This window comes from Mesoplodon mirus (assembly GCF_964341445.2).
Source record: "Mesoplodon mirus genome assembly, chromosome: 15".
In the NCBI taxonomy this organism is placed as follows: Eukaryota; Metazoa; Chordata; class Mammalia; order Artiodactyla; family Ziphiidae; genus Mesoplodon; species Mesoplodon mirus.
Window position 1 is genome coordinate 36345659 of NC_138991.1, and position 26925 is coordinate 36372583.

General features: G+C 50.8%; 2 protein-coding genes across 2 annotated transcripts; one reads left to right on the forward strand and one right to left on the reverse strand.

Moving 5' to 3' along the window:
- Positions 1-5066: 5066 nt before the first annotated feature.
- On the reverse strand, positions 5067-12583 carry TRIM50 (tripartite motif containing 50; the record flags this gene model as incomplete). The annotated part of the gene is made up of 6 exons (XM_082644569.1): positions 5067-5656; positions 6574-6698; positions 7791-7813; positions 7935-8165; positions 9101-9196; positions 12185-12583. The coding sequence occupies 6 exons, from the start codon at positions 12581-12583 to the stop codon at positions 5067-5069; spliced, it is 1464 nt and encodes a 487-aa protein (XP_082500695.1).
- Positions 12584-17909: 5326 nt separating this feature from the next.
- FKBP6 (FKBP prolyl isomerase family member 6 (inactive)) lies at positions 17910-26522 on the forward strand (the record flags this gene model as incomplete). Its single annotated transcript, XM_082645365.1, has 8 exons — positions 17910-17966; positions 18061-18178; positions 18524-18613; positions 19567-19769; positions 21019-21138; positions 24583-24777; positions 24903-25012; positions 26432-26522. The coding sequence occupies 8 exons, from the start codon at positions 17910-17912 to the stop codon at positions 26520-26522; spliced, it is 984 nt and encodes a 327-aa protein (XP_082501491.1).
- Between the last annotated feature and the right edge of the window lie 403 nt (positions 26523-26925).

The following is a 26925-nucleotide window of genomic DNA, read 5'->3' on the forward strand; positions in this document are numbered from 1 at the left end:
TGTTCATTCTTCTACCATCTTTCCCTTGGTGATCTTTATGGATTAACAATATATACCTCTTATCTTAGGTTTTGCCCTTTTTTCAAGTTTATTGTTGCTTTTTTTTTTGTTTTCTGGCCGTGCCGCTCAGCCTGCGGGATCCTAGTTCCCCCAGCCAGGGGTGGAACCCGCGCACCCTGCAGTGGAAGCACAGAGTCTAACCACTGGACTGCCAGGGAAGTCCCTATTGTTGCTTTTTAATGCGGTTTATAGTTGTTTGGGGTAACATAGAGTTCTCATTTTTAAGATACTTACCTTTATGGTTTCTGCCTTTGGTGTCATGCTTGAAAACTGCTTCATGCCTCTACAATATAGAAATCACTTACGGCTTCATCATTTCACACTTAAATTCCTGAGGAATTAGGTTTGGCACGTGATGTGAGAAATAACTCTTTGTTTCCCAATGGCTAGCCTCTTATGCAATCCTTGTGAGGATTCATCTATAGGAACGTTTCCCCAGCCTCACCCCTAGGAGGACAGGGATTGTGTGGTATTTGGGTCTACAGCACCCATGTGGTTACTGGTTACATAATGGGTTGATTGAGAAGAAAAAAAAACAACAAAAAACAAAAAACCAGTACACTTGTATCTCAAGCATTCAAGTAGACAGGACTCCATGAACTAGAATATTCCAGCCTGTATATTCTCTGTATTACTAACAGCACGTAAGCAAGCGTTTTGCAAGAAGGTTGACTCTAGTCTACAATAAAATCACTGAGTCACTTAAAGGTTTAACGCACTCCTGTAGCTATAGGTTGGTTCATAAGTGATCTTTTAGTGGAACTCTCCTCCTCCCCCATCAAATTACATCATCTGTTTTCTTCATAGCACCTATTCCATATGTGGTTATGATTTATTCTCTGTCTCTCCATCTGGCTCCATGAGGGCAAATCCTTGTCTGTCTTGACACTCATCTACCTTTAGCTCCAAGGCCAGTGTCTTTCTCACAGTATGGACTTAATAAATACTGTTGAATGAGTGAAGGAGTGAATGGAAGAACAGAGCACAAATTGATGTGGTTCTGGACAACCAGCTGTACTGGAGTTGACCCATCCTAAAACAATCCCCCCTCCTTCAGGTGAGTGGGTAACAGGTACATCAATATTGATAAAAGTCCACAGTTTATTCAGATTTCCTTAGTTTTTACCTGATGTCGTTTCTGTCCCTGAATCTCATCCAGGACACCACATTACATTTAGTCACGTCTCTCAAGGTTCCTCCTGTCTGTGACAGTTTCTCAGACTTTCTTTGTTTGTGGTTACTTTGATTACCTTAAGGAGTCCTGGTCAGTATTTTGTAGAACGTTCCTCACTTGGAACTTGCCTGATGTTTTTCTCATGATTAGACTAGGGTTATGAGTTTTGGGGAGAAAGACCACAGGTAAAGGGACATTTTCATTACATCAGAGCAAGGGCACATAGTACTAAAGTGACATCACTGTTGATGTTAACCTTGATCACCTGGCTGAGGGAGTGTTTGTCCAGTTTCTCCACTGTAAAGCTTCTCTGTAACCCTCTGTCCTCTCTGGGAAGAAGTCACTATGTGTAGCCCACATTTAAGGAGCAGGGGAATTATGCTCCCCCTCCTTGAGGGTGGAGTAGCTATGAAAATTACTGGGAATTCTTCTGCACAGATTTATCTCTTCTCCCCCATTTAATTAAACAATCATTTATTTATATCAGTATGGATTCAGGGGTATTTATTTTATACTTTGGACTGTAATCCAAAATATTTTGTTGCTCAAATTATTCTTGTTTTGGCCACTGGAAGTGCTTTCAGTTGGCTCCTATATCCTTTTCACAGGGCTCTACTACTGTACTTTTTTTTTTTTTCATGTTTGTCTGGTTTTGAGCATTTCCTTGCCTTCTGGCACTACAAGATACCAAGGCTCATTTGGTGTATTTCCTGTTCTAGTCCCAGAATCAGCCAGTTCTCCAAGGAGCCCTCATTCCTTTTACTGTAGAATGGTATTAAGAAATCAAGATCTGAGTGATAGCTGACCTGGGTCTTTTAATTTTTTTTTAATGTTTTACTTATTTATTTTTGCCTGTGTTGGGTCTTCATTGCTGTGTGCGGGCTTTCTTCTAGTTGTGGTGAGCAGGGGCTGCTCTTTGTTGCAATGTGTGGGCTTCTCATTGCAGTGGCTTCTCTTGTTGTAGAGCATGGGCTCTAGGTGCGCAGGCTTCAGTAGTTGTGGCACACAGGCTCAGTAGTTATGGCTCACGGGCTCTAGAGCACAGGCAGGCTCAGTAGTTGTGGCGGCTTCTCTTGTTGCGGAGCACAGGCTCTAGGCACGTGGGCTTCTGTAGTTGTGGCACATGGGCTCAGCAGTTGTGGCTCACGGGCTCTAGAGCATAGGCTCAGTAGTTGTGGTGCACAGGCTTAGTTGTTCCACAGCACGTGGGATCTTCCTGGACGAGGGATCAAACCCATGTCCCCTGCAATGGCAGGTGGATTCTTAACCACTGTGCTACCAGGGAAGTCCCACTATCAAACTTTTTAAATGGAGAATCAGCAATCCTTGCCTTTACATCTTCATCACATGCTATTATCTAACTGCCTGCAGTCCGTTTTCCACCAGCTGCACTGAGATGGGTCCCTCCCAAACTACCAAGAATCTCCAAATATTCCTTAGGCCTTTCCTGCTGAATCTGGGGTTTCATGGCACTGTTGAACACACCTTCTTTGTTGGAAAGCTTTGGCTTCTATGACCTCTCCTGCTAGCATACCCTCCCATCTCTCTGCCCATTTCTAAGGTTCCTTGGCAACCCCGTCTAAGCTGCTCCCCTAGGTTCTGGTGTTCCATTCTCTGACCTCCTTTCTGTCAGTCGGATATTTCCTCCCTGGGCAGACTCGCCCACTCCCACGCTGTCGTCATCACAGGACAAAGTTAACATACACTAAAGTAGCATAGATGCCCCCCACCCCGGATCAGCCCCCACCATCATCTCCAGGCCCAGCTCCAGCTGCAGCATCCCTTTTGGACCTAGATCCCTGAAGGCTCTTCTCCTCTGCCTGTCTTCCACTTCTTTCAGCTTAAATGCCAACTCCACATGAAGAATTAACTGCTCTTTTCTCTGCCTTCTGCATATTGGATGTGTATCAGTTAAGATCTTTCGGTTGCAAACACAAACACTAACTCTGGTTAGCCAAACAAAAGAGGGGATTTATTAAATGGGTGCAGAAGTATGCCATTGTGTCTGTCAGGGTCTGGCTGGAGGCAGAAAGGTGCACATAAGGGAGTAGTTGAGGGGAGTTTAAAGAAGGAACTATTTCTAAAAGAACAGTCAGAGTTAAGGGGACCTACAGAAGATGGTGTAGTGCTCACTGTTCACTGACAGGAACAAGGGAAGAGTAGCAGAGGGAGAGGGCTGCCTGCCAGGAGTCTTTAGTAGAGGGAAGGTGCCAACGCATAGCCCAGCAGGCAGAAAACCAGGAAAATAAATACCTCCAACTCCCCCTCCTGCCCTGGGATCTCCTGCCAGGCCCTCCCCTCAGCTGAACCCAACAGGAAGCCAGAGGGGTTTGCATTCCAGCGGGGCCAGCCTCCCAGGACACAGCACGGTGGAGAAGGGTGGAGAGTGGAGGTAGATTGATGGAATTGAAGGAAGAGCTGCAAAACCAAAAGCCAAGTCTGGAAGGTGTCAAGCATATAGCAACCAAGGCCAAGGCCTGACAGATTCAGCTGATCAAGAGACAACAACCAGCTTTTGATTCAGTTTATTACTTACATAGACAGCAGGAGGAAGATTAGCCAAAGGCAGAAGCTGCACGTGGGCCTTGTTGCCCACGCCAAAAAGGATGGTGTGGAAATCAAAGGGCTCGTGGCTGCAACTTGACTTGTGGGATATCCCGTTGCTGAGGAGCCAGTTCTAGATGCGGCTAAGCTCTTTTATAGACTGCAGCCCTACTGGGAGGAAAGGGGGGCAGAAAGCTTCAGAGCTTCTCACAGCCAGGGAGGTGATGTCCTGAGTCTCCCGTGAGGATAAGGAGGTCGGTAAAGATGGCCTTGAGGTAGCGCCTCACGGTCTTCCTCCCTCTTCTGTTCCTGGAGGATCGTTCAGATAGGCTGTGGGTTGAGACTTTGTCTGTGTGGCCGATGTGGATTCATGCCAGGGCGACAGGGCAGGGCTATGACCCAAGGAAGGCTCTTGGACGGGTCCACAGACCTCAGGGCACAAGGCTGGGGAGCTTCTCTCTAAAGCACCAGACCTCAGATGACTCAGCCCCAGCCACTCTCTCTCTCTCTTCCAATTTTCACGTTCTTGGGAAGGAATTCAGCTGTCCCAGCCTTGGTCTGGTGTGACCACAGGGCAGGCTCAGCATCACAGACCTGGGCTCTGGATCCACTCCCATGTGCCCGGCAGCTTTCAGGGATGGGCCACACACCCATCTGGCCCCTACTTGCTTCTGCTCTGCAGGAGTGTCATTTCCATCTTCTCTAACAGAGAGGGAAGTTGAGAGAAGTCTCTGGGGACAGAGCAATGACAGAGTGTTTGCTGTGACTAACCAGAGACCGATGGGAAGGGGGTGGAAGCAAGATGTGGCCCCACCAGAGGCTGGAGCTGCTTTTAAAGGCCTGAGCATAAAGCAGTGGGTGCGTACAGCAGTTGATAACTGCAAATCATTTGAAAAAGAAGAAATAACATCAATTTTGTTATCCTTAAAGTTATTTAAAGTTCACAGTGATGGGGGGAAGTCACGTGTGGGAGCGTTTCCACCCTCAGGGGGAACAGTAAGCAGAGATCGCGGTTAGGAGGGCCCAAGGGAAGCCCAGCTTGACCCGCGGGCCCCAAGGCCTGGCTCCGCTGGTTAATAAGCAGGTTAATAGCCTGGAAAGAGGTTAATAAACACGCCCCTGACTGCTGGGGATGGGACCATGGTCCTTCTCTCCCTATCGTTAAACGTTTCTAGGGACACCCAGGCAGGAAGACCTCCCCGAACGACTGCATAACCTCTGCTCACCAGAGCCAGTGGGACCCCTCGAGCCCCCGTGCCCAGCTGGGAAGGCAGCCCCCCGAGCAGCGCTACAGCTTGGTGGGCTGCGGGGGGGCGAGGTGGCTGGGCCCGCTGGGCGGGGGCAGCACCAGGGGCAGGGAGTTGCTGCCCCTCTCGTGCCAGCACGTGTCCAGGATGGGGTAGAGCTTGCCCTGGAAGTCGGCCTGGAACGTGTAGAGCGGCCGCAGGTCGTCGGGGCGGTCGGCGTCGAAGAAGGTGAGCTCCCCCTGCTCGTAGTGCAGGTAGACGCCGATGCGGTGAGGGTGGCCGGCCACGGGCAGGGGCGCCCGCGGGCAGCCGAAGGCCTCATACAGCCGGCCCTCCTTCAGGCCGATGAGCCACACGCCGTGCCCTGGGGACTTGCTCAGCTTGCCCTTGCGGCTGGCTGTGCCCTTGATGACCCCCAAGCGCCAGTCGCTCTTGCTGCCCACCACCACTTCCCAGTAGTGGCGGCCGCAGGAGAAGCCCCTGCTGGCCAGGACGCAAGTGCTGTAGTCGAAGCGCTCGGGCTGGCTGGCGCGCCGCTGGGCCAGGAGCCCACACTGCACCACCGTGTTGCCCTTGGAGAGCTCCAGGAGGGGGTGGGCCGTGGCAGGATCCAGCTTGAGGGACTCCGGGGCTGGGAGAGATCAGAGGAGATGTGTATTCAAGCCTCGCAGAAGGCGGCAGGCCCTGCCCCAAGGGAGGCCGATGGCAGGCCCTGAGCTCCTCGGGAGAAGAACTGAGTCGGCCCCTTCCCTGTATCCGCAGGGCCTAGAAGGGGCTGGGGGCCTGGAGCAGGCAACCCTGAGGACATTTGCCGAATGAGTGAATGATGCCTGAAAGGTGGAGAATGGGCTGCTGCAAGCCCAGGCATTCTGGCAAGGGAACCGGTGCTGCGGCCTGCCTAAGGCAGAGGTGCCGATGGAAGGATCTGGGAGACGGCCTGTCACGTGGGTGCCTCAGCTTCAGTCCCCAGGTTTTCTGGAGACTCTAACAATGGCAGTGGCTTTCTTGGATACCCTAGCAGCCCAGTCAAGGACAAACTATCCCAACTGACCTCTTTGCTCGCTGCCAGCTAATCAGTTTACACCTAAAACGTGCAAACAACATTCATGGTTCAGAGATTATCTGCAGTTTTTGTACTCCCCTTTCCCCCTTTTGTTCTTACATCAACCCTGTTTGTGCCTTTGTTGGATGAAATCAGTCTATTGATTGATCTTCCTTATGTGCTAGTAATGAAGGAGTTAATTAAAGGTCCGAGTTGTTTTTTGGCAGAGCAGCCGCTGCCATTTATTAAGCACTAATCTACACACACACACACACACATCTACTTAGAAACTACGCAGCCCAGCAAGGTGGGCTCTTTACAGATGAGGAAATTGAGGCTCAAAAATTACACAACTCTCCCAGTCACTAGTAAGAGATGGAACTGGGCTTGAGCTCCCCCTGCTGGCGGAAGCCCACCACCGCGCCCTCACTGTTAGCTGTGCCAGCCCCGCCTCCAGTTCTCTGCACCTTATACACTGGAAGGAGGATGGGTGGGTGGGGTCTCACCTGGCAGAACCTTTCGGAAGAGCCTTTTCCACGCAGTCAGCTTGATGTCAGCCTGGTGCAGGCCTGGCTTGAAGGAGATGGGGCTGAACGTGCCTTCCAGGGGCCGGGCCTGCTGGAGCTCTGCACTGGGGGCAAAGGTCCACAGTGATGGTGGAGCTGCTTACCGTGCACCCGAGCCCTTCACCCAGACGCAGGTCCCACCAGCCAAGCCACAGCTCAGAAGACCGTGCACTGAAGATGCCCACCATGTACCAGCCCCCCCACCCCCCACCGCCCCCCTCTGGGGACCTGCCTCCTTCCTGGAAGGGGAAACACTCTACATCAGTAGCTCTCAAAGTGCAGGTCTGGGAGCAGCAGCAGCACCTGGGGGCTTGTTAGAAATGCAAATTTTCTTGGGTCCCACCCCAGGGCTGCTGAATCAGAACTCATTACTGGGGCCCAGTGACCTCTGTTTTAATTGAGCCCTCCAGGTGTTTCTGATGCACTGTTTGAGGACCACCTCTCTGTATCGGGTGACCCTGGCCCTCAGCTCCAGCTGGAGTGGGAACCAAACTCAGCCAATCAGATCCTCTGTCCGTTCATTTAAGCCAATGCTTCTAACCAAATTGTCCTTAAGACTAAGGGAAATTGGAGAAAACAAGGAGACTCTCATAAACGTGGCAGAGAAAGGCTCAGGAACTGCACAGGTGATTCATTTGTTGGCTTTGGAACATGGATCCAACCCCTTCCTACAAGCCATGGTGCATGTTTCCTTACCCACCATCACCCACCTCATCTCCTGTTCTACTCTTCATCGGCCTTTACACCCATGATATTGAAATTCTCACAATACACCAAACCTTCACACACTTTACCCTTTCACGTGAGTCAGTGTGCCTGGCAAACGCCTGTCCTCTGCCCTTCTCAGCCATCCCACCTGTGTGCTGCCTTTGCCGATGTCCCCCCAGTCACTTCCCCCTCTGTGTTAATTCTTTAGCTTGTGTGAACTTCTACTGTTCTAGGTGCCCACAGTGATGTAACCATACTTCACCGCTGCCTCCCACAAGGCTTGGAGACCCCTAAAGGCAAGGCTGTCACTTTCCCTGGGCTCAGTACAGAGCCAGATGTGGGCAGCTGCTCCCGGCACCAGTAAAACTGAAGGGAGGATCTAGTGGAGATGAGATGCCCCAGCCCACAGCCACCAGGCCCTCGCTGAGAGTGCCCTCCGAGGTTATTACCTGGAGGCCATGGCGTGGTACTTCTGGAAGACAAGAGGAAGGAGGGTTAGAGCATGGACAAGGCTATGCGGAAGCTGACAGGAAGGGGGAGGCTCTTGGCGCCCCGGTGGCCTTGGCACAGGGGACGCTCCCTTGTCCACTCACCCGGATGAACTCATGGTGACTCTCGTTGCCGAACTGCTCCAACACACCCACAGCCTGGACTAGCCGCTCCCGAGTGCCCCGGGCCTGCTCCAGCTGCACGTCCAGGGAGGCCACGAGGCCACGGGTGTGACCCTCCACCCCCTCCAGGCAGCGGGCCTTCTCCTCGTCCACCAGATGGTGCAGCTCCTGGAACTCACTGCAGATCACCCAGCTGAAGACGTCAGACTCATTCTGGGACAGGGAGGGGCAAGGCAGGAGCCATGGCTGACCTCGGCGTCCCCAGAGCCTGGCAGCTCAGGCCTTCCTGAGCCTTCTGACCGGGCTGGTCCTGGTACCCAAGTCCCAGGGCTGACTCCTGCCAGGTGTTCACACACTGTGCCTGGGGATCCCGGATGTGGCCCCCGGGGGAGGACGACAGTGGCAGGGCAGAGGCTGGGCCCCCAGCTCCCAGTTCCAACACAGTGGCTCTGCTTTTGCCCATCTTTGCTAACAAGTGTGAACGTAAGATTTTGCTTTATCATGGGGTTCCACAACTGAAAAAAAGTCTGGAAGGCCCTGGAGAGCAGACTTTGGAGTGAGATAACAAGGGTTCCCCATGTGACCCTGAGTTCTGCCTCCATCAGACGGGGTAAAGCGGGCTCCCTCTCCAGGATGAGGAAGACTAATTGAGTTGACTTTCAACGGATGCTGGTCTCCTGCTCGTTTCATGACTACCTGTAGGGCCCAGGCTCCACAGACTCCCAGACCCAAGAGCCCCTCATTTAGGAAAAGCAGACAGCCACCAAGGGCTTCAAGCCTTTCCGTGCCTGTGCTCTAAGGTGCTAGGAGGGCATTGCCCAGGCTGTCAATGTCAAGCAGCCACAGGTGGCAGAGGGCGGGCAGTTATGCCCACGTGTTAAGCTGTTTACCTCCGGGACTTGGGTTCTAGGTTATCTCAGTCTCAAGGACGTGGAGGACACAAGCCGACTTGGCGACAGTCCTGACAACTGTGCTGAATTCCTCTAAGAGCCTTTGCACTTCCCCCACCCCAGCCTGGAATGCTTTGAATTCTGGCTTTATATGGAAGGCATGGATTCCTGTAAAGGACAGATTAGAACTGGGCTCTGCAGGAAAGGGAAGGCGGGTGGCTGGTCCCAGGGGAGGGCACAGAGGGGCGGGGCACTCACGACAATCCGGGTCCTGTTGTTCACCAGTCTGGCAATTTGTTCCTCCACCTTCTTCTGCTCCTGCTTTAGGTCGGAGATGAGGGCTGCTAGCTCCTCCTGGAGGCAACAGGCCCCGTAAGCCGCCGACCCCTTCACCACCACCCCCAGCTCCCAGGGGCAGCCCGACGGCCACAAGCACAAAATAGGAAAGGCTATTCAAGAATATTCCACACTGACAGCACGGACTGCCTGGACAGAAGAGATCTCCACGTGATCACTCTCTATGCCGTGGACAGAGATGCTACACGTCGTTACAGCCACCAGAAGTCACCACACAACATCCAAGCGGGGCGACTGCCAATCTGAAGTCAACACTCCCTGCATGGAATGCTGCCCGTAGGGAACCCACCTGGTAAACTTGCTGGTCACCAGCAGGTCCAGAATTAGTGGGCATTTCATCAAGAGTCATCACAAAAAGGCTGGCCCCAAGTGAAGTCAATGGTGCATGCAATGGCCCAGGGAGGGGTCACCTGGTGACCCCCCACTCCCTATAAAGACCTGAATCCATCTCCAGCAGGCTTGAGCCCAGCCTGGATTTAGGGCCTCCCAGGCTGAAGTAAACTTCTCCTAGGTTGCCCTGGCCCCATATCTGACTTAACCTTAAGGATCCAACCAGAACCACCTAGAGCACCAACTGGCTGCACGACCTAATGGAGTCCTGCTGGTTTGTGCCCATGGAGTGCGCAGAATCTTTGGCTTAGACAGTGCCCAAGCAGAAGTCAGCTGCAAGAGCCTTTCCGGAAGGGAGCTGAGAAAAAAATAGAGCCAGCATGGAGATAAACGAACACAGACTCCTTGCTCTCCATAACAAGGCATCCGATCTCATAGGAGCCTGAGAAGGGCATCCCAGTGGTAAACTTCCCAAGGCAAAGAGAGATGGGACTAGTTCTTTCTCATCAACTGGGCCACAGTGAGTGGAAACAGAATTATGCAAATAAATAAAGTATCTTAAGATCCCAATCAATAGGGGAAAACAGGAATGCATGAAAGAGATCTGAAATGGAACGTAACTTAGTTGCAGCACACGGGGGAGTCTTGAGATCACAAAAACCCACATCCAAAAGCAGGACCCAAGCCCTCCCAACTCCTAGCCAGAAATGTTGTGCTCCCAGGAGTCTCCTCCGCCGCCAGGCAGCCCTCTGCTACTAAAACTTGACTCAGTTTCACTGTACTGCAATTTGGCTTCCTCCTTTCACACTCCCCTAAAACTACTCTTGCCAAGATAACCAATTCTTACTGCTAAACCAGACAGGCTCTTTTCAATCCTCAGCAGACATTTCACACAAGTGATTTCCTTCCTGTCAAAATGCTCTGTTCCTCTGATTTCCTGGAGGCTACCTTCAGCCAATGTTCCTGCTCCCTCAGTGAATTCCTTCTGGCCCCTTTTCAGAGTTCTCTCTCTACCCAAATCTTAAGTCCTGATGCTCCTGGGGGCATCATCTTCCCCATCACTCCTGCAGACTCTCCTGGTTGGTCTTCTCCACACCTGTGGCTTCAATGACCGCCTGTATGTAGATTACTCCCAATCTCTTATTCCCAGCCTCACTCTCCAATCTATCCTCTGGCAGAGCGATTGAGCCACATCACGACTCTGCTTAAAACCTTCCAACCCTGGTTCTCTGAACAAACCTCTAATCCTGTCTCATGTCACACAGGCCTTTTCATGACCTGACCCCCGCTTACCTCACCTCACTCCCACCTCACTCTCCCTCGTGCTTATTGGAACAATGTATAATTCCTCAAACGTGCCATGCTGTTTGCCTCCTTGTCTTTTGCACATGCTCTTTTTATACTTAGGATGCTTTTCCTCCCTTTCTTTTCCTTTCAAGTCCTCCTTATGGTTCAGGTCTCAGCTTACCAGTCCACTTCCTCCAAGAAGCCTTCCCTGACCACCTGAGACCACGCAGGAGCCATGTTCCAGATGGTCTCACCATTGCCTGTACTTAACCTTGACAGCAGCACCTGATACACGGGACTCTGTCAGACCCCCAGACTGTGAGCTCTGGTGCAGGGTGAACTTCTCGCCCACTGCTGTACCATGGGCACCAGTGTAGCACCCAGCACATACCAGATGCCCAGGAAATGTCTGTGGGTACGGGAAGCTGGTGGACGACCTGGCTGGCCCTGTGCACCTTTCCTACTTCTCTCCCAGGGTTGAAGGAGCAAAGAAATGCTGCCCAGAGCACTCAGCCAGGAAAGCCCTGCAACAGCTTCCAGGGGCCCCTCTGTCTACGGATCTCGATGCTTCTCCCTCGTCCTGCCCCCTCCCCTGAATTTCCTCATTCCTCATCCTTACTGCCCCAGCCCCCCACCCACCCAAACACCGGGCCAGGTACCCTATTACAATTTCCTTCCAAAAGCTCTTCCTGTCCTTCCTTGATCTGGTGCCAGGGGAATGAAAACTGGCCTTGGTGTGAGTCCTAGCTCTGCCACTGACAAACTGTATGACCTTGACGAAGACCCTTACCTTCTCGGAGCCTGTTTCCTCATTTGCAAGTACGGCAATAACCCCACTCTTCATAAGCCTTAGATCAATAGACTAACCTAAGATGGCATCATTCTTATTTATTATTATTCATCATAAACAGTGATCTGCTAATTCTGAGGCAACAGTCCATGAGGGCAGGAATCCATTGATTCCACACATACATTTTGGGTATTTACTACCTGGCCGGCACAGTCCTAGGCACGGAAATAGCCCAGGGAATGAAACAAAGCCCCTGTCTTCACCTGCCTGAGAGTGCAGTCCCCTGAGCGCTCAAGAATCTAATGAGGGCTACAGAGAAGACTAAAGCAGGGGAGGGGGCTAGCACATGACGCAGGGGGCTCTCCACCCGTTGGGTCACCTAGTCCCCAGCACCTGGAGACTGGAGCCGCTGCTCAAAAGGTGATCCGTGGATGATCAAACGCTCCGAAAGTTCTGCTCCAGAACAAGGCTGGCCCTGGACCCCTCTGTGCCGGGCGATGGCCCCAAGGGCTCAGGACCCGGCTCTGTGTCCCCAGGGGCGGCCTGGCTCCCCACCCCCCAGCAGCCTCCCTGCCCACCTTCATGCGGCTGTAGACGGTAGAGACAGGCGTGACCCGGTGGTGCTGGTGGGAGCCCAGCAGGCCGCAGAGGCCACAGATGAGCTCCTGGTCCTTCTCACAGAAGAGGCTGAGAGGGTTCCGGTGGTGCGCACAGACCTGGGGCTCAGGGTCCCCGGGGAGCTGCAAGGCTTCAATCACCCTCGCCAGGGAGACGTTAGGCGGGGAGCTGCTGCAGTCCACCTCCTGCCGGCACACGGGGCAGCGCAGCTCCGAGTCCAGGTGACGGGACAGGGACAGCAGGCAGCCCTTGCAGTAGGAGTGGCCGCACTGCAGCATCAGGGGCTCCTTGAAGACCTCCAGACAGATGGGGCACTGCAGGCGGTCCTCCAGCTCGGGCACGCTCACTTGCCACGCCATCCACAGAGCCTGCTGGAGCCCAGGGCGGCCTCCCTGGAGACTGCTCTCTCCACTCCTTTGGCCCCCAGCCCCCAAGGGCCCTGAAAAGAGAGGCTCTTAAGGACGCCAGTCTTCGATTCCAGTCCTGACCCGCTATGACTTTGGGTCTGTTTTCCCATCTTTAAAACAAAGGGCTTAAATGAAAAGTGTGGTCACTTGGAGGTCCAGGATTCAACACTGTTAACTCGGATTTGGAGGTAAACATGAAAGAGGCCATCTGCAGGGTCATTTGGAGTGACACTAATAATGCAAGCTCCAGCCCAGCAGGTGTCCTGACCTAGAACTGGAAAGCAAAAACAAGCCAAGGTCTTTCCCACCTTCTAGATCAGTTCTCAAACTGGCGAGCAGCTATTGGAAGCAGAGTTACAACAGAATTCCTGAGTCACCCCTTCACACATCTCAAATGAACCCCAGAAATCTGCACTGACAATTGACACCCCCAGGCCATTCTAAAGCAGAGTTCTGTCTTAGAACAACACTGTTCCAGAGAGTCTGGGACCCTGGAGAGCAGTCTCCTGAGCTCCCACCCTGCTCCTCTGTAAAAACTGACTGGCGTCTCACCAGAAGTCGGCAGTGGGCCAGGGGAACCCCTCACTGGACTACCTGGCTTCTCGGGATCCGCCAAGCCCCCCACCGGGGCCTCACACCAGCATCATCGACTTGATCTGCTCTGCCTTCTCTTCTCCCCAGGATGGGACAGCAGGTGCAGAGATCTGGGGATTGTAGCTGGACACCAGTTCTACCAAGTCTCTGCTCCTTTCCTCCTCCCCTTTCCCAGAAACACCCCCGGTGTCCTCAAGGTCACTCAGAATCAGGTGGAACTAGGCCATATCACGGGACCGGGGAGGCAGCCTCTGCTTGGCCGGCTCTGATAGCGGCAATACTCAGGTGCTCGCCTTGGCCAGGCATGGGGGAGGGGCAGAGACAGAGGGACTGGGTACCTATTCATACCTCACAGACCCCAGACGGGAGTGGACTTGTGCCTTGACACAATTCTTTCTGAATCTCAATCTCTCCCTCTCTCTCTCTAGAATAATGAAGGTATTTTTAGTTACCTAGATTTTTAAACTGATGTATAACTTCTATAAAGTGCACAAATCTTAAGTACACAGTTGCGGTACAAATTATATGTGTATACTCACTCACAAGGTCAAGATACAGAGGAGCGGGACTTCCCTGGTGGCACAGTGGTTAAGAATCCGCCTGCCAATGCAGGGGACATGGGTTCGAGCCCTGGGCCGGGAAGATTCCACATGCCGTGGAGCAACTAAGCCCGTGCGCCGCAACTAAGCCCGTGTGCCACAAGTACTGAATCCCGCATGCCTAGAGCCCGTGCTCCGCAACAAGAGAAGCCACCGCAATGAGAAGCCCGTGCACCGCGACTAGAGAAAGCCCGCGCTCAGCAACGAAGACCCAACGCAGCCAAAAATTAAATAAATTTATTTTAAAAAAAAAGATACAGAGGAGCTTCTGGGTTGGTGAACACGTCCATGTGCTGGGAGGGTGGTGCACCCCAGTTCCACGGGGACAGAAGTCCCTGCACTCTGGACCCTTCCAGGTTTCACCCTATATACCTTTTCATATGGCCGTTCATCTGTATCCTTTACTATAAACTGGTAAACCTTTTAGAAAAAGATCAAGATACAGAACATTTTCAGCACCCAGAGGCTTCCTAATGCGTCCCCCATTCAGAAACCCTAACACTATCCTGACTTACATCATCACAGATGAATGTGGCCTGGCTTTGAATTTCAAATAAACAGAATTACATAGCATGTATTCTTTTGTGTCCAACTTCTCTTACTCAATATGGTTGAATTACAAACATTTTTATTAAGGTTATTTCGAAGGTTTCGAAGTTCAATGTCATTTTGTTGTATAGTTAATAAATATTATGGTCATACTCTACTATTTGTATCATGGCTGTGTGGTGGGAGCTCACTGAATGGAAAAGACAGGGGTGGGTGAGGGGTCTCCAGACGCGTTAAGAAACAAGGAGTTTTGGATCAGCAGGCCACTACCCCTGCAGGCCTAAGTACCCATGCCTGTCAGCGGGGTGAGGTCTCTACCCCAGTGACAAGCTAGACCAAGGGCTGGTATAGGCAGGTAGAAAGCCAATTTTATTGAATTGGACAAATATTTACTGAGAACCTGCTATGAGTCAAGCACTAGGCTGGGTATTAGGGACCCATTAGAGAACAAAACAGACAAGGCTTCTGTGCTTTTGGATTTGATAATATGTGGGGGTAGGAGTAGGGTGAGGCCATAAATAAACTAGATAATTTAATAGCGTTAAATGCTATGCAGGAAGTAAACGGCGTGGTAAGAAAGAGGGAGACGGAGTGGCAGGATTGTGAGGTGCATTCTAGAAGGGGGCAGGACAATCTTTCAGGAGGGATGGTTGAGCTGAGAACTGAAGGATACCAAGAGGCCAGCCACCTGAAAGGAGGGCAGACCAGGCAATGGGTAAGCAAGTGCACAGGCCTGAGGCTGGAAAGAGTGCAGTACAATTGACCCTTGAGCAGTGTGGGGTTAATCCTCATATACCTTAGAGTCAGCCCTCTCCACCCATGGATTCCACCAGTAACGGACAGTGTAGTACTGTAATATATACTATTGGAAAATGTCTGCGTATAAGTGGACCCTCGCAGTTCAAACCCCTGTTGTTCAAGGGTCAACCGTATTTGTGAGATCCACCAGAGAGGGGGCCTGGGTGGCTGGATCACAGTTAAGCCAGAGGGAACGTCAGAAGATGAGGTCAGAGGGGTTGGCAGGGAGGGCCCTGTAGACGAGGGCAAAGGTTTGGATTTAATTTCAAGGGCAGTGGGAGCTATTGGCGGCTTTTAAAGCAAGGGAATATGATCTGATTTATATTTTTAAAAGATCCCTCTAGCTTCTGTGTAGATAATAGATCATAGTGGCTAGAGCACTTGGGCGGGTGGATCGTGATGCCAAGGAGATCAAGGTGAAAAAGGCAGACGGGAGAATCCAGAGTCAGATGCCTGACTGAGGACGACCAGGGGAAGCAACTGAGTAGCCCAGTGGTCTGCAGACTTCAGCAGACACAAGAATCACATGGGGGCTTGTTAAAAGAGAAATTTCTGGGCCCAGGCCCCAGACTTTCTGATTCAGGAGTACAGGGATGGGTCCAACAATTTTGTCCCAATTTTTATAAGTTCCCAGGCAACACTGATGCTGCTAGTCTGGGGACTACACTTTGAGAACCACTGAAAAAGTCAACTGGACACAGGCACCTAGAGCTCTGGTTCCCAGGGGAGGCTCTAGGCTGGCCTGGTATATCACATACTTAAACCTGGGAATGGTTGGGCTCTCTCAGGGACTGGGAATAGAGAAGGGCAGGGGTCCACAGACAGGGCCCTGAGGTTGCTAATGTTTAGAGGTCAGGAAGAGGAGGATGACTGAGAAGGGACAGCCAGACAGGTAGGAGGAAAATCAGGAGGATGTGGTGACCAGGAAGGTGTGGCAGGCAGAATGGCTCCCCAAAGATACCCATGCCCTAATTCCTGGAATCTGTGAATACGCTACCTTACATGGCAAAAGGGACTTTGAAGATGTAATCACAGTCATGGAGCTGAATTATCTGGGTGGGTCCAATCTAATCACATGACCTTTTAACAGTAGAGAACTTTCCCTGTCTGGACTCAGAGAGAGATGCAGCAGAAGAGGAGGAAAGCCTATAAAAATATCAATCAGATAATATTCCCGCCAAGCCTGAGAAGGAATTGGCATGCTGTTTCTGACTCTGAGATGTAGGGGCCCACGTGCAAGGACCACAGAGTAGCCTCTAAAAGCTAAAGATCACTGTTGGCTGACAGCAAGGACATGGGGACCTCAGGCTGAGAGCTGCATCTGCCAACAAACTGAATGGGCTTTCAGGTGGATTCTTTCCCAGAGCCTCCAGTGAGGCTGATGCCTTGATCTTAGCCCAGTGAGACTGGTGTCAGACTTCTAATGCACAGAACCGTGAGACAATAAATAGGTGTTGCTTTAAACAGCTAGTTTTGTGGTCCTCTATTGCAAGAAGGAAAGAAAACTAAATATAGAAGCCAAGAGAAAAAAAGCATTTAAAGGTCAGTCAGGTCAGCTTCATCAAATGCTGAGAAGTCCAGTAACCTGCGGACAAAGAGGCATCTGATGGATTTGGCAACAACAGAAGAATGGTGGTGTGGAACAGGGGAAAGTGGTATTGAAGTGAGCTGAAAAGAAAATGGAGGGTAAGGAGGTGTTGACAGGATAGCTGAGAAAGCCCGTGCAGCAACCCTTTTGAGAAGTTTTTCCCACGGAGAGTAGGAATGAGACCACCCGTAGCAGCGGGGACATTTGGGACAAAGGGAGGCGTGTTTAAGGCGGGGTATTTGGGGACACATATAAGCGGAAGGAAATGATCTGTAGTCAAGGCAAGGCAGGTGCAGGAGAAAGAGAATACCCAAAGGCGTCCAGTCCTCGGTTTGGCAAGAGTGGAAGGACGCAGGGAACAGGCTGGAGGGGATGGAATCCAGGGCTATTCTTCCTTTGCGCCACAAGAGCGCAGGTGCAGCAGATTTTGCAGCTCCGGTGCTGGGAATGTGAGGGCCATCACCTTGTTTTCTCAGGAACTGGGCAGTTTGAATTTAAAGTCCTATCTGCGTCTACGTTTCCCCTGAACGCGATGGAGAAGGACAGAGGGTGGAAATAACCCACGGCTGTGAGGCCTGGCCCTTCCAGCAGCCCGCCGTCTCTGGGGCCTTGTCCCCACCAGCGTGTTCTGCCGGCCACGTGCCCACAGCTTAGCCATCATGTGCCCCACTGCTGATCCGCACCACCTGCGTGTCCCATTCCTTGCGCCTTCACCACGTGCCACCACACGCCCCTGCCACGGGCCCCCGTCATGCTCTTCGCGTCCTCACTGGCTGCCTGATGTTGCTCTGCGCACCCCCATAATGTGCCCAGTTTTGCTCCACGTGTCCCGTCATGCTCCGTGGGTCCTCACTACGTTTCCCGTCATGCCCTGCGAGCCCTCAACTCGCGCGGGATCAAGCTCCTTGCGCCCCCACCACGTGCCCTGTCACGTGCCCTGCCGGGCATCCGTTGGCGCGTGGTCCAGCACCCAGCACCCAGCCCCGGCGTGGGCCCGCAGGCGTTTGGCTGTGGTTGGATTGGAGCGATGAGCGCCTCCTCGCGGTCCCTAAACAGATTGCCGCCGTGGGATGCGGACGCCAGGGTATAAAGGGGAGACCGAGTCTCCGCTGGGGGAGGGCAGCGGGATCGAGAGGCAGGCCGCGCGGAGATGGGGGGCAGCGCCCGGAACCCGGGAGTCCTGCAAAGGGACGACACTCCCAGCCAGGTTAGGGCTCGGGCGCTGGGGAGTCAGGAGCCGGTGCCGCCGGAGTCGGGTGTCAGCTGAGGACTCTGAGATCTTCTGTTTCATTCCCCACAAGTCTCCGTACCAGCGGTTAAGTCAAAGGATGCTGGACCTTTCCGGAGACCGGGGCGTGCTGAAGGATGTCATCCGAGAGGGCTCTGGAGAGCTGGTGACACCGGACGCTTCGGTGCTCGGTATGTCGTGCAGCCCTGGGTGCCGTCTGCCCTTGGGAGGCTGGCGATGCCCTAGTGCTGGCGGTTCCTCGGGTTTTAAGGGATAAGCGAGGGAACTCACTACCCCTTTGTGTGAGACCACCGTGAACAAGGGGCTCTGGGAGGCCCCCCAGCCCAGCTCTTCAACCTCAGAGCCAAAGGGCCGGCATCCAGACGTTGAGCAAAGGTTTCTCCTATCGCTCAGGGTGTGGGACAGTTTAAGGGCATCTGGTACTCACATTGCTTTTGTGTGACAAAGAGATGAGATGTGGAGGCGTGAGTGCCTTTGGTCCGTTTTCCTCCCACTGTCTCTTTTTTCTGTCCTAGTGAAATATTCTGGGTATCTGGAGCACATGGACAAGCCTTTTGATTCCAATTGCTTTAGGAAAACCCCTCGGCTCATGAAACTTGGAGAGGGTAAGTTCAGAAAAGGAGCTGGAAAAGACGCCACAGCTTGGGGAACTGATGCAGGGCAGTGCCCTAGGACTGGAAAGCTGTCCAGAGAACTGAGTCTTCAAGTTGGTTTTTCTGAGGCTGGGTTTTGCTAAACGTTGTCTCCCACATTCCCCCTGAGACCTAGGTATTTGGGAGATGGCCTGCCTGGCAAGGAAGGTAACCTTTGCATCCTGACTTAAACATGGGGTGCCACATTCTTGTTAGTTTACTAAGTAGACATCTATTGAATGACCCTTTTACAAGGCAGGGTGAACAGAGAGGATGTACTCAGATGATTAGAAAGGCTGGGGCCAGTAAGGTGGAGATGGACACACTCTGATTAGAAAGGTTGGGGCCAGTATGGTGGAGTTGGACACACTGATTAGAAAGGTTGGGGCCAGTATGGTGGAGATGGACACACTGTTTAGAAAGGTTGGGGCCAGTATGGTGGAGATGGACACACTCTGATTAGAAGGGCTGGGGCCAGTATGGTGGAGATTGACACACTCCAGACAACTAACCTCATGGAGCTCCTGGGAGGCATAAGCAGTGTTTTATGGGAGTGCTTAATGAAGGCACAATTAATTCCAGCTGGGAAGACTTCATGGTAGAGGGGGCATTTGAAATGAGCCCTGAAGTTGGAATAAGGGTTCACTCAGGGTGGAAGCTGGGCCTTGGGGGAGGAGGACAACATTGCAGGAAGAAGGAACTGCGTGAACAGAGATGTAGAGGCCAGAATGCTGCAGAGCCTGGAGGAGTTAGAGTCTGGAGTGGGGGGGTGGGGGGCAACAAGGCTGAGAAGTGAGTTGGGACAACAGTGCAGAAGGCTTGGGATACTTGTGGAGAGATGTGGACGTGAAGGGGGAGGAAATGGATAGCACTGGGACAGGATACTGGGCAAGCTTCCACCGTGTATTTTTCGTCCCTTCTTCCAGATATCACACTTTGGGGCATGGAGCTGGGCCTTCTGAGCATGCGGAGAGGAGAGGTGGCCAGGTTTCTGTTCAAACCAACCTACGCTTACGGAATGCTGGGCTGTCCTCCCCTCATCCCCCCAAACACCACTGTCTTGTTTGAGATCGAGCTGCTTGACTTTCTGGATTCTGCTGAGTCAGACAAGTTTTGTGTCCTCTCAGCCGTAAGTTCTGGAGCACAGATGTCAGCACTTGACAGAGAGTTGGGATGGGTTTGTGTTTTTGGTAATTATCCTGCCCTGCTGATGATCCTCAGCCCCAGATTCTGCCCCAGCCTCCTGTGTGGTGGTGGGGAGCAGGGGAGTGTCCGGCCACTTGTTAGTATGTGTCTGTCTTAGTTCTGCTGGCTCTTGTGTGCGGGTACATGTGCTAGGCCAAGGGTTTGTTATGGACCACCAGGCTGAAATGACCTTTCAGTCACTGTTTGCCAATTCTTCCTGAAAGACAAGGAACATTTGTTTCTCAACGCTGTTTGGTTCCCAGCAAGTCAAGCACTGATAGCTCCTAACTAAAGTGATCATATGATTTATTGTCCAACCCAGGACCCTTGAGAGTGAGAGGTACTGTTAACCAGATGGGATACCAGGACATTGGGTGTAAACTGGGACAATCCCAGGCAAACTGGGACAGATGGCCTCTGTCTTCATAACTTAAAAATTGCCTTTCCTTTGTAGCCTTTCACTTAACTCATCCCGTAGAGACAGGGCTTCTGATTGTCAGCAGTCACATGCACTCCTTGTTATGGTGTCTCACCCTGGCTGTACATGTGGCCTTAGATGTCCACCCCAGGTTCACATCTGTATATGACATCTCCCCAGCTAAACTGTCACCACCTCAAGTGAGAGATATTACCTTTTTCTCATCTTTCCACAAAGCAGAGGTTCTTGCAGATAACCTGGGTCCCAACTCTTGTGTACTGATTTAGAATCTTTGGGGATGGGGCTGGGACATCTGTTTAAAAAGAGGCTCTACAGGTGATTCTGATGTGTACCAAGGGTAGAGCCTCATGGCCAGAAAGACCAGCAGGGCCCTGGGTGGACCACGACCTGTTAAATGCTTGCTGGGTGAGTGGTTGTCCTGATACTTGACTTTTGTGCTTGACAAGTTCCATCAGTTTCTAATTCTATGAGAAACTGCCTCTTTAGGGAGCATCTCTGGGTAGGACTAAACTAGTAGACTTCATTTTGGCTCTAGTCTGTAAAACAGGAGCAGTAATGGCACTGACCTGCCGTGGCTTCTGTTGGGATTCACAGAGGTGACTTCTGCAGAGCCACCTAGCCCAGCGCTCGGCACACACGTGGCGGTGAACAGCGGTTCCTGATCTAAAGGAGCAGCTGACAGCTGTGATGACGCTGGCATTGCGGCCCTGGGGCGTTCAGTTTCCTTGCTGGTGACCTTGTCTTTGATCCTCAGGAGCAGCAGGATCAGTTTCCACTTCAGAAGGTCCTGAAAGTGGCAGCTACTGAACGGGAGTTTGGCAACTACCTTTTCCGCCAAAATCATTTCTATGATGCCAAAGTGAGATATAAACGGGTAAGACTGCTTTAAGGTACAAGTTTAGACCCTGGAAACTTCCTTCTTTAAAAGGTACAGACTTTTGGGCTTCCTTGGTGGCGCAGTGGTTGAGAGTCCGCCTGCCGATGCGGGGGACATGGGTTTGTGCCCCGGTCCGGGAAGATCCCACATGCCGCACAGCAGTGAGAGGCCTGCGTACCGCAAAAAAAAAAAAAAAAAAAAAAAAGGTACAGGCTTTTGTCTCTGTCCCTACTCCTCACATACAGCTGTTAAGAAAAATCTTGCTTAAAAATCCACATGCCTTAGGCTTCCCTGGTGGCGCAGTGGTTGAGAGTCTGCCTGCTGATGCAGGGGGACACGGGTTCGTGCCCCGGTCCGGGAGGATCCCACATGCCGCGGAGCAACTGGGCCCGTGAGCCATGGCCGCTGAGCCTGCGCGTCCGGAGCTTGTGCTCCGCAACGGGAGAGGCCACAACAGTGAGAGGCCCACGTACCGCAAAAAAAAAAAAAAAAAAAAATCCGCATGCCAGAGGGCTAAAGACTAGGAGAGGGGACACAGGGTTTGGGGGAGCTGGTAATGTTTGGTTTTGGATCTGGATGTGATTGCATGGGTGTGTTCAGACTGAAAATTCACTGAGCTGGATACTTACTTTTGTACTTAACTGTGTGTGTTTTTCAATAAAAAAGTTTTTAAAAATTCTCTTTCTAGTTTAGGGTTCTCTACCTATTGACTTCTCCACCCCATTTGCCATCTTCATTTCATGTCTCTCTGACTGGAGATTCATCTAATTGTGACTCCATTCTCACCAAGCTTCTGATTGTGATTTGGCTTCCTGTGGAGGTTTTGCTGACAGGAATTCACTGTTGGCCTTGCACTGCATTCAGCAAATATTATGAACACTTTCTGTGTGCCAAACTTTGCACCCTAAGTTCTAGAGGCAAACAGGATAGAGTTTAGAGTTTAGGGGTGTTCTGATTTTTGTCTCACTTGCATAGTGACACTAAACATTCAGGATTTGCATTCAGCTGTAAACCACAGAATCTGAAAAACAGTTTTTCAAATAAACTAGAGACGTAATATTTCTCACATAAGAAGGGAGGCAGTCAGGGCTTCCCTGGTGGCGCAGTGGTTAAGAATCCGCCTGCTAATGCAGGGGACCCGGGTTCAAGCCCTGTTCCGGGAAGATCCCACATGCTGTGGAGCAACAAAGCCTGTGCGCTACAACTACTGAGCCTGCGCTCTAGAGCCCGTGAGCCACAACTACTGAGCCCGTGTGCTGCAACTACTGAATCCTGCACACCATAGAGCCCATGCTCCGCAACCAGAGAAGCCACTGCAATGAGAAGCCTGCACACCACAATGAAGAGTAGCCCCCACTCGCTGCAACTAGAGAAAGCCCACGTGCAGCAACGAAGACCCAACGCAGCCAAAAATAAATAAATAAAATTTAAAGAAAGAAAGGAGGCAGTCGAAGCCTGGCACAGCAGTTCCACAAAGCCATCAGGGACTCAGGTTCCATAGGTCTCTGCTCAGCTGCTCTTAAGCATGTTTTTGTTCTTTTTATTTTCCCCCAAGATGGTAGTTCAACCTGCAGCATCATGTGGTCATCTGGGCAGGAGGAAGGGAGGGGAGAAGAGTCTGGTGTGTTTATTTATATTAAGAGCTTTCCAGAATTCCTCCTACCCCAGCTTCCCTTTAAATCTCATTGGCCAGACCCGTGGTAAATGTCCACTTCCCCTTAGCTGTATATGTATAAGAAGCTGGGAAGTGTGGTTTAATTAGTACATTGCTGCTTTGAATGAAATGGAGGCTCTGTTAGAAGAGGAGGGAAATACCAATAGACGTTATCTTTCTCTGACTTATTTCACTTAGCATAATACCTTCTAGGTCCATCCGTGTTGTCACAGATGGCAAGATTTCGTTCTATTTTATGGCTGAATAATGTTCCATTGTGTATATATACCACGTTTTCTTTATCCATTCATCTATTTTGGGGCACTTAGGTTGCTTCCATATCTTGGCTACTGTAAATAATGCTGCAGTGAATGTAAGGTGCATATATCTTTTTTTTATGAATTGGGAGATGGGGATTGACATATATACACTATTTTTTTAATTTATTTATTTTATTTATTTATTTTTGGCTGTGTTGGGTCTTCGTTGCTGCACATGGGCTTTCTCTAGTTGCAGCGAGCAGGGGCTACTCTTCGATGTGGTGCACAGCCTTCTTATTGTGGTGGCTTCTCGTTGCAGAGCATGGGCTCTAGGCACACAGGCTTCAGTAGTTGTGGCTTGCGGGCTCTAGAGCACAGGCTCAGTAGTTGTGGCACACGGGCTTAGTTGCTCCGTGGCATGTGGGATCTTCCCAGACCAGGGCTCGAACCAGTGTCCCCTGCATTGGCAGGCACACTCTTAACCACTGCACCACCGGGGAAGTCCCTATAGTAATTTTTCTTAAACACCAGTCAGCATTCAGTCATTTTCTTCATTCACTTTCTTGATAGTGGCTTTTGAAGCACAAGAGCTTTTAATTTTGATGAAGTCCAGTTTATTCTTTAGATATTTGTGCTTTCAGTGTCATTATTAATCTAAGACCACAAAGATTTACAACAGTGTTTTCTTCTAAGAGTCTTACAGTTGAGCTCTTAGATTTAAGTCTGTGGTCCATTTTGAGTTAATTGTTGTATGCTGTCTGAGGTAGGAATCCAGCTTCATTCTTTTGCATGTTGACATCCGTTTGTCATAGCACCATTTGTTGAAAAGACTGCTCTTTCTCCATTGAATGGTGTGGCACCCTGTTGAAAATCAGTTGACTCTAGATATATATAGGTTTGTTTCTGGATTCTCAGTCTGCATTGTTGGTTCTATTCCACTGATCTATATGTCTGTCCTTATGGGTATCACACTGGCTTGGTAATTAATAAGTTTTGAAATTAGAGAGTATGAGTCTTACAACTTTGTTCTTTCTTTTTTTTTAATGTTTTTTGGCTATTCAGGATCTCTTGAATTTCTGTATGAATTTTCAGATCTGCTTGTCCATTTTTGCAAATTTTGGTAGTGGTTGCGTTGAAAATGTAGAACAATTTGGGCACTCTTGCCATTTTAACAGTATTAAGTCTTCTGATCTGTGAACATGAGATGTCTTTCCATTTATTTAGATCTTCTTTAATTTCTTTCAATAATGTTTTATAGTTTTCAGTCTACAAGTGTTACACTTTAAATTTATTGCCACTTATTTTATTCTTTTTGATGCTGTTATAAATGGAGTTGTTTTCTTAATTTCATTTTTGGATTATTTATTGCAAGAGTAAAGAAATACAACTAACTCCCATATATTGATCTTGTGTCCTGCAACTTTGCTAAACTCATTTTTTAGCACTAATTGTGTGTGTGTGTGTGTTCTTAGGGTTTGCTATATATAAGACCACCTTCTCTTGACCTCCTGTCTTCCTTCTCCACAGGCCTTTTTGCTTCTCCACCGGCGATCAGCACCCCCTGAAGAGCAACTCCTGGTGGACAGCGCCAAGCTGCTTGTTCTCCTTAACCTGTCCTTTACGTACCTGAAGCTGGAGCGACCCACCATGGCCCTGCGCTATGGAGAGCAGGCTCTGATCATTGACCAAAAGAACACCAAGGCCCTCTTCCGATGTGGACAGGTGAGTTGGAGGGCAGGGACTTGGGAATGAATGCCCGAAGAAAGGCAGCAGTGGTGTTCAGCTTGGGCACTGCAGAAGTGCTGTCTTTCCTAAAGTGTGCTTTTAAAATTTTGTCCTTTTGACAGGCCTGTCTCCTCATGACTGAGTATCAGAAGGCCCGGGATTTTCTAGTCCGAGCCCAGAAGGAACAGCCCTTCAATCACGACATCAATAACGAGCTGAAGAAACTGGCCAGGTGAGACCTGTGTTTGCAGGAGTGGAAACAGAGGAAGGAACGTGTGGTGTGGCTGCCACTCTGGCCTGCCCGCTCGGGTGTAGGCCTGTTTGATGTTGCCAGGCTTGTGCTGGGAGGCAGCGCCCCCTAGAGCTGGCTTTGTGAAGTGCTCGGCACTCTGACCCACAGCTCCCAGGCCGTGGGGGGGCGGGGTGGGGGGAGGGCAGCTGTAGGACAGACCTCCAAACCACACATGCCTGGACCATCGCCCGCCTCCCTGTCCTCCCCCAGAAGTAAGCACCCTGAAGAGGTGGCCAGTGTGACTTTCAGAAAGGGCAGTGTTCTTCAGATATTCTTCCCTACTCGCCACCAACTGAGGACTGCTGTTCTCAACTGACTGCAGATCGTGGTTTGATGTGAAATGGCTCTTTCGAGTCTACTCATACCCTAGGGTGGCGCTCTTGTTACCCAGGTGATATTGATACCAACCTTGAAGTAATCTAACTTTTTCTGATTGTAGAAGCTACGTGTTCATTGTAGAAAACTTTGGAAATTTCAACATAGTTAATCACCGATAATTCCATCACTTCATATTATAACCACTGGGGTTTTTTGTTTGTTTGTTTGTTTGGTGTTCTTTTGTTCCTCTGTATTGGTGAGATTTTTTTTTTTTTTTTTTTTTTTTTTTGGTACGCGGGCCTCTCACTGTTGTGGCCTCTCCTGCTGCGGAGCACAGGCTCCGGACGCGCAGGCCCAGCGGCCATGGCTCACGGGCCCAGCTGCTCCGTGGCATGTGGGATCTTCCCGGACTGGGGCACGAACCCGTGTCCCCTGTATCAGCAGGCAGACTCTCAACCACTGCGCCACCAGGGAAGCCCCTACTGATGAGATTTTTCTACTCCTGTTAACATTTTTAAATGTTTAATCCAGATTGCTAGTCAAAGCTTTCTTGCCATTAAAAAAGGTCTGAGGTGTGTGTACCTCTTATATGGATCCGATTGTTTGCATTTCAGGCCTTTAACACTTTCTAGCAATTTCCTTTCTGGTATTTATAAATATCCTGTCAAGTTAGGTGTAGAAATTTTGGAGTCTGACCATTCTTTAGCAGGAAAATCTCAAGATAAGTTTGAGGTCTCTGAGTGTGAGGTGTTGCTCGGCAGGTCTCTGCTGGGCAGCCTCACTGACAGCGGCTCCCGGTCTTCGAGGCTGCCATCTCTGCAGATGGTGCGCTTTTTGTCCAAGGGCTTCCTGAGCAGCCCTCGGGAGCCTCCCCCATCTCCCCACCCCCAACCCCCCAGCATTGCTTCCACCCACTCCTGATTCCGTGTAAGGCCTGCTGAAGTTTCGGTGTTTCTGGAACTGAGTGGAGAATTCCAGCCACCAGGTGTCACCTCCCACAGAGACAGCCCTTCTCTAACTACCGTGTATTTCTACCGGCAGCTGTTACAGGGATTACATGGATGAAGAGAAAGAAATGTGTCGCCGAATGTTTGCTCCTGCTGAGCACGGCTCTACAGTAGGAGAAAACTAAAGGTAAGGGAAGGGCTGATGCATGAAGAGCTTCAGGATTTTGTCTAGTACAGGTCGTCCCTGTAACGGTGGGGTTATGTCCCAATAAACCCATCGTAAGGTGAAAATATCATAAGTCAAAAATGCATTTAATACATCTAACCTCCCGGAACACCCTAACTTAGCCTCACTGGTCTTAACCGTGCTCAGAACGCTGATGTTAGCCTACAGTTGGACCAAATCAGCCCAAAGAAAGCCTGGTTTTATTATATAATAGAGTGTCGACTGTCTCATGCAGTTTATTGAACACTGTACTGAAAGTTGAACCAGAATGGTTGTCTGGGTTCAGAACGGCTGTCAGCGTGTCGCTTGTTTACCCTCGGGATTGCGGGGCCGATCAGGAGCTCCGACTTGCTGCCTGGCAT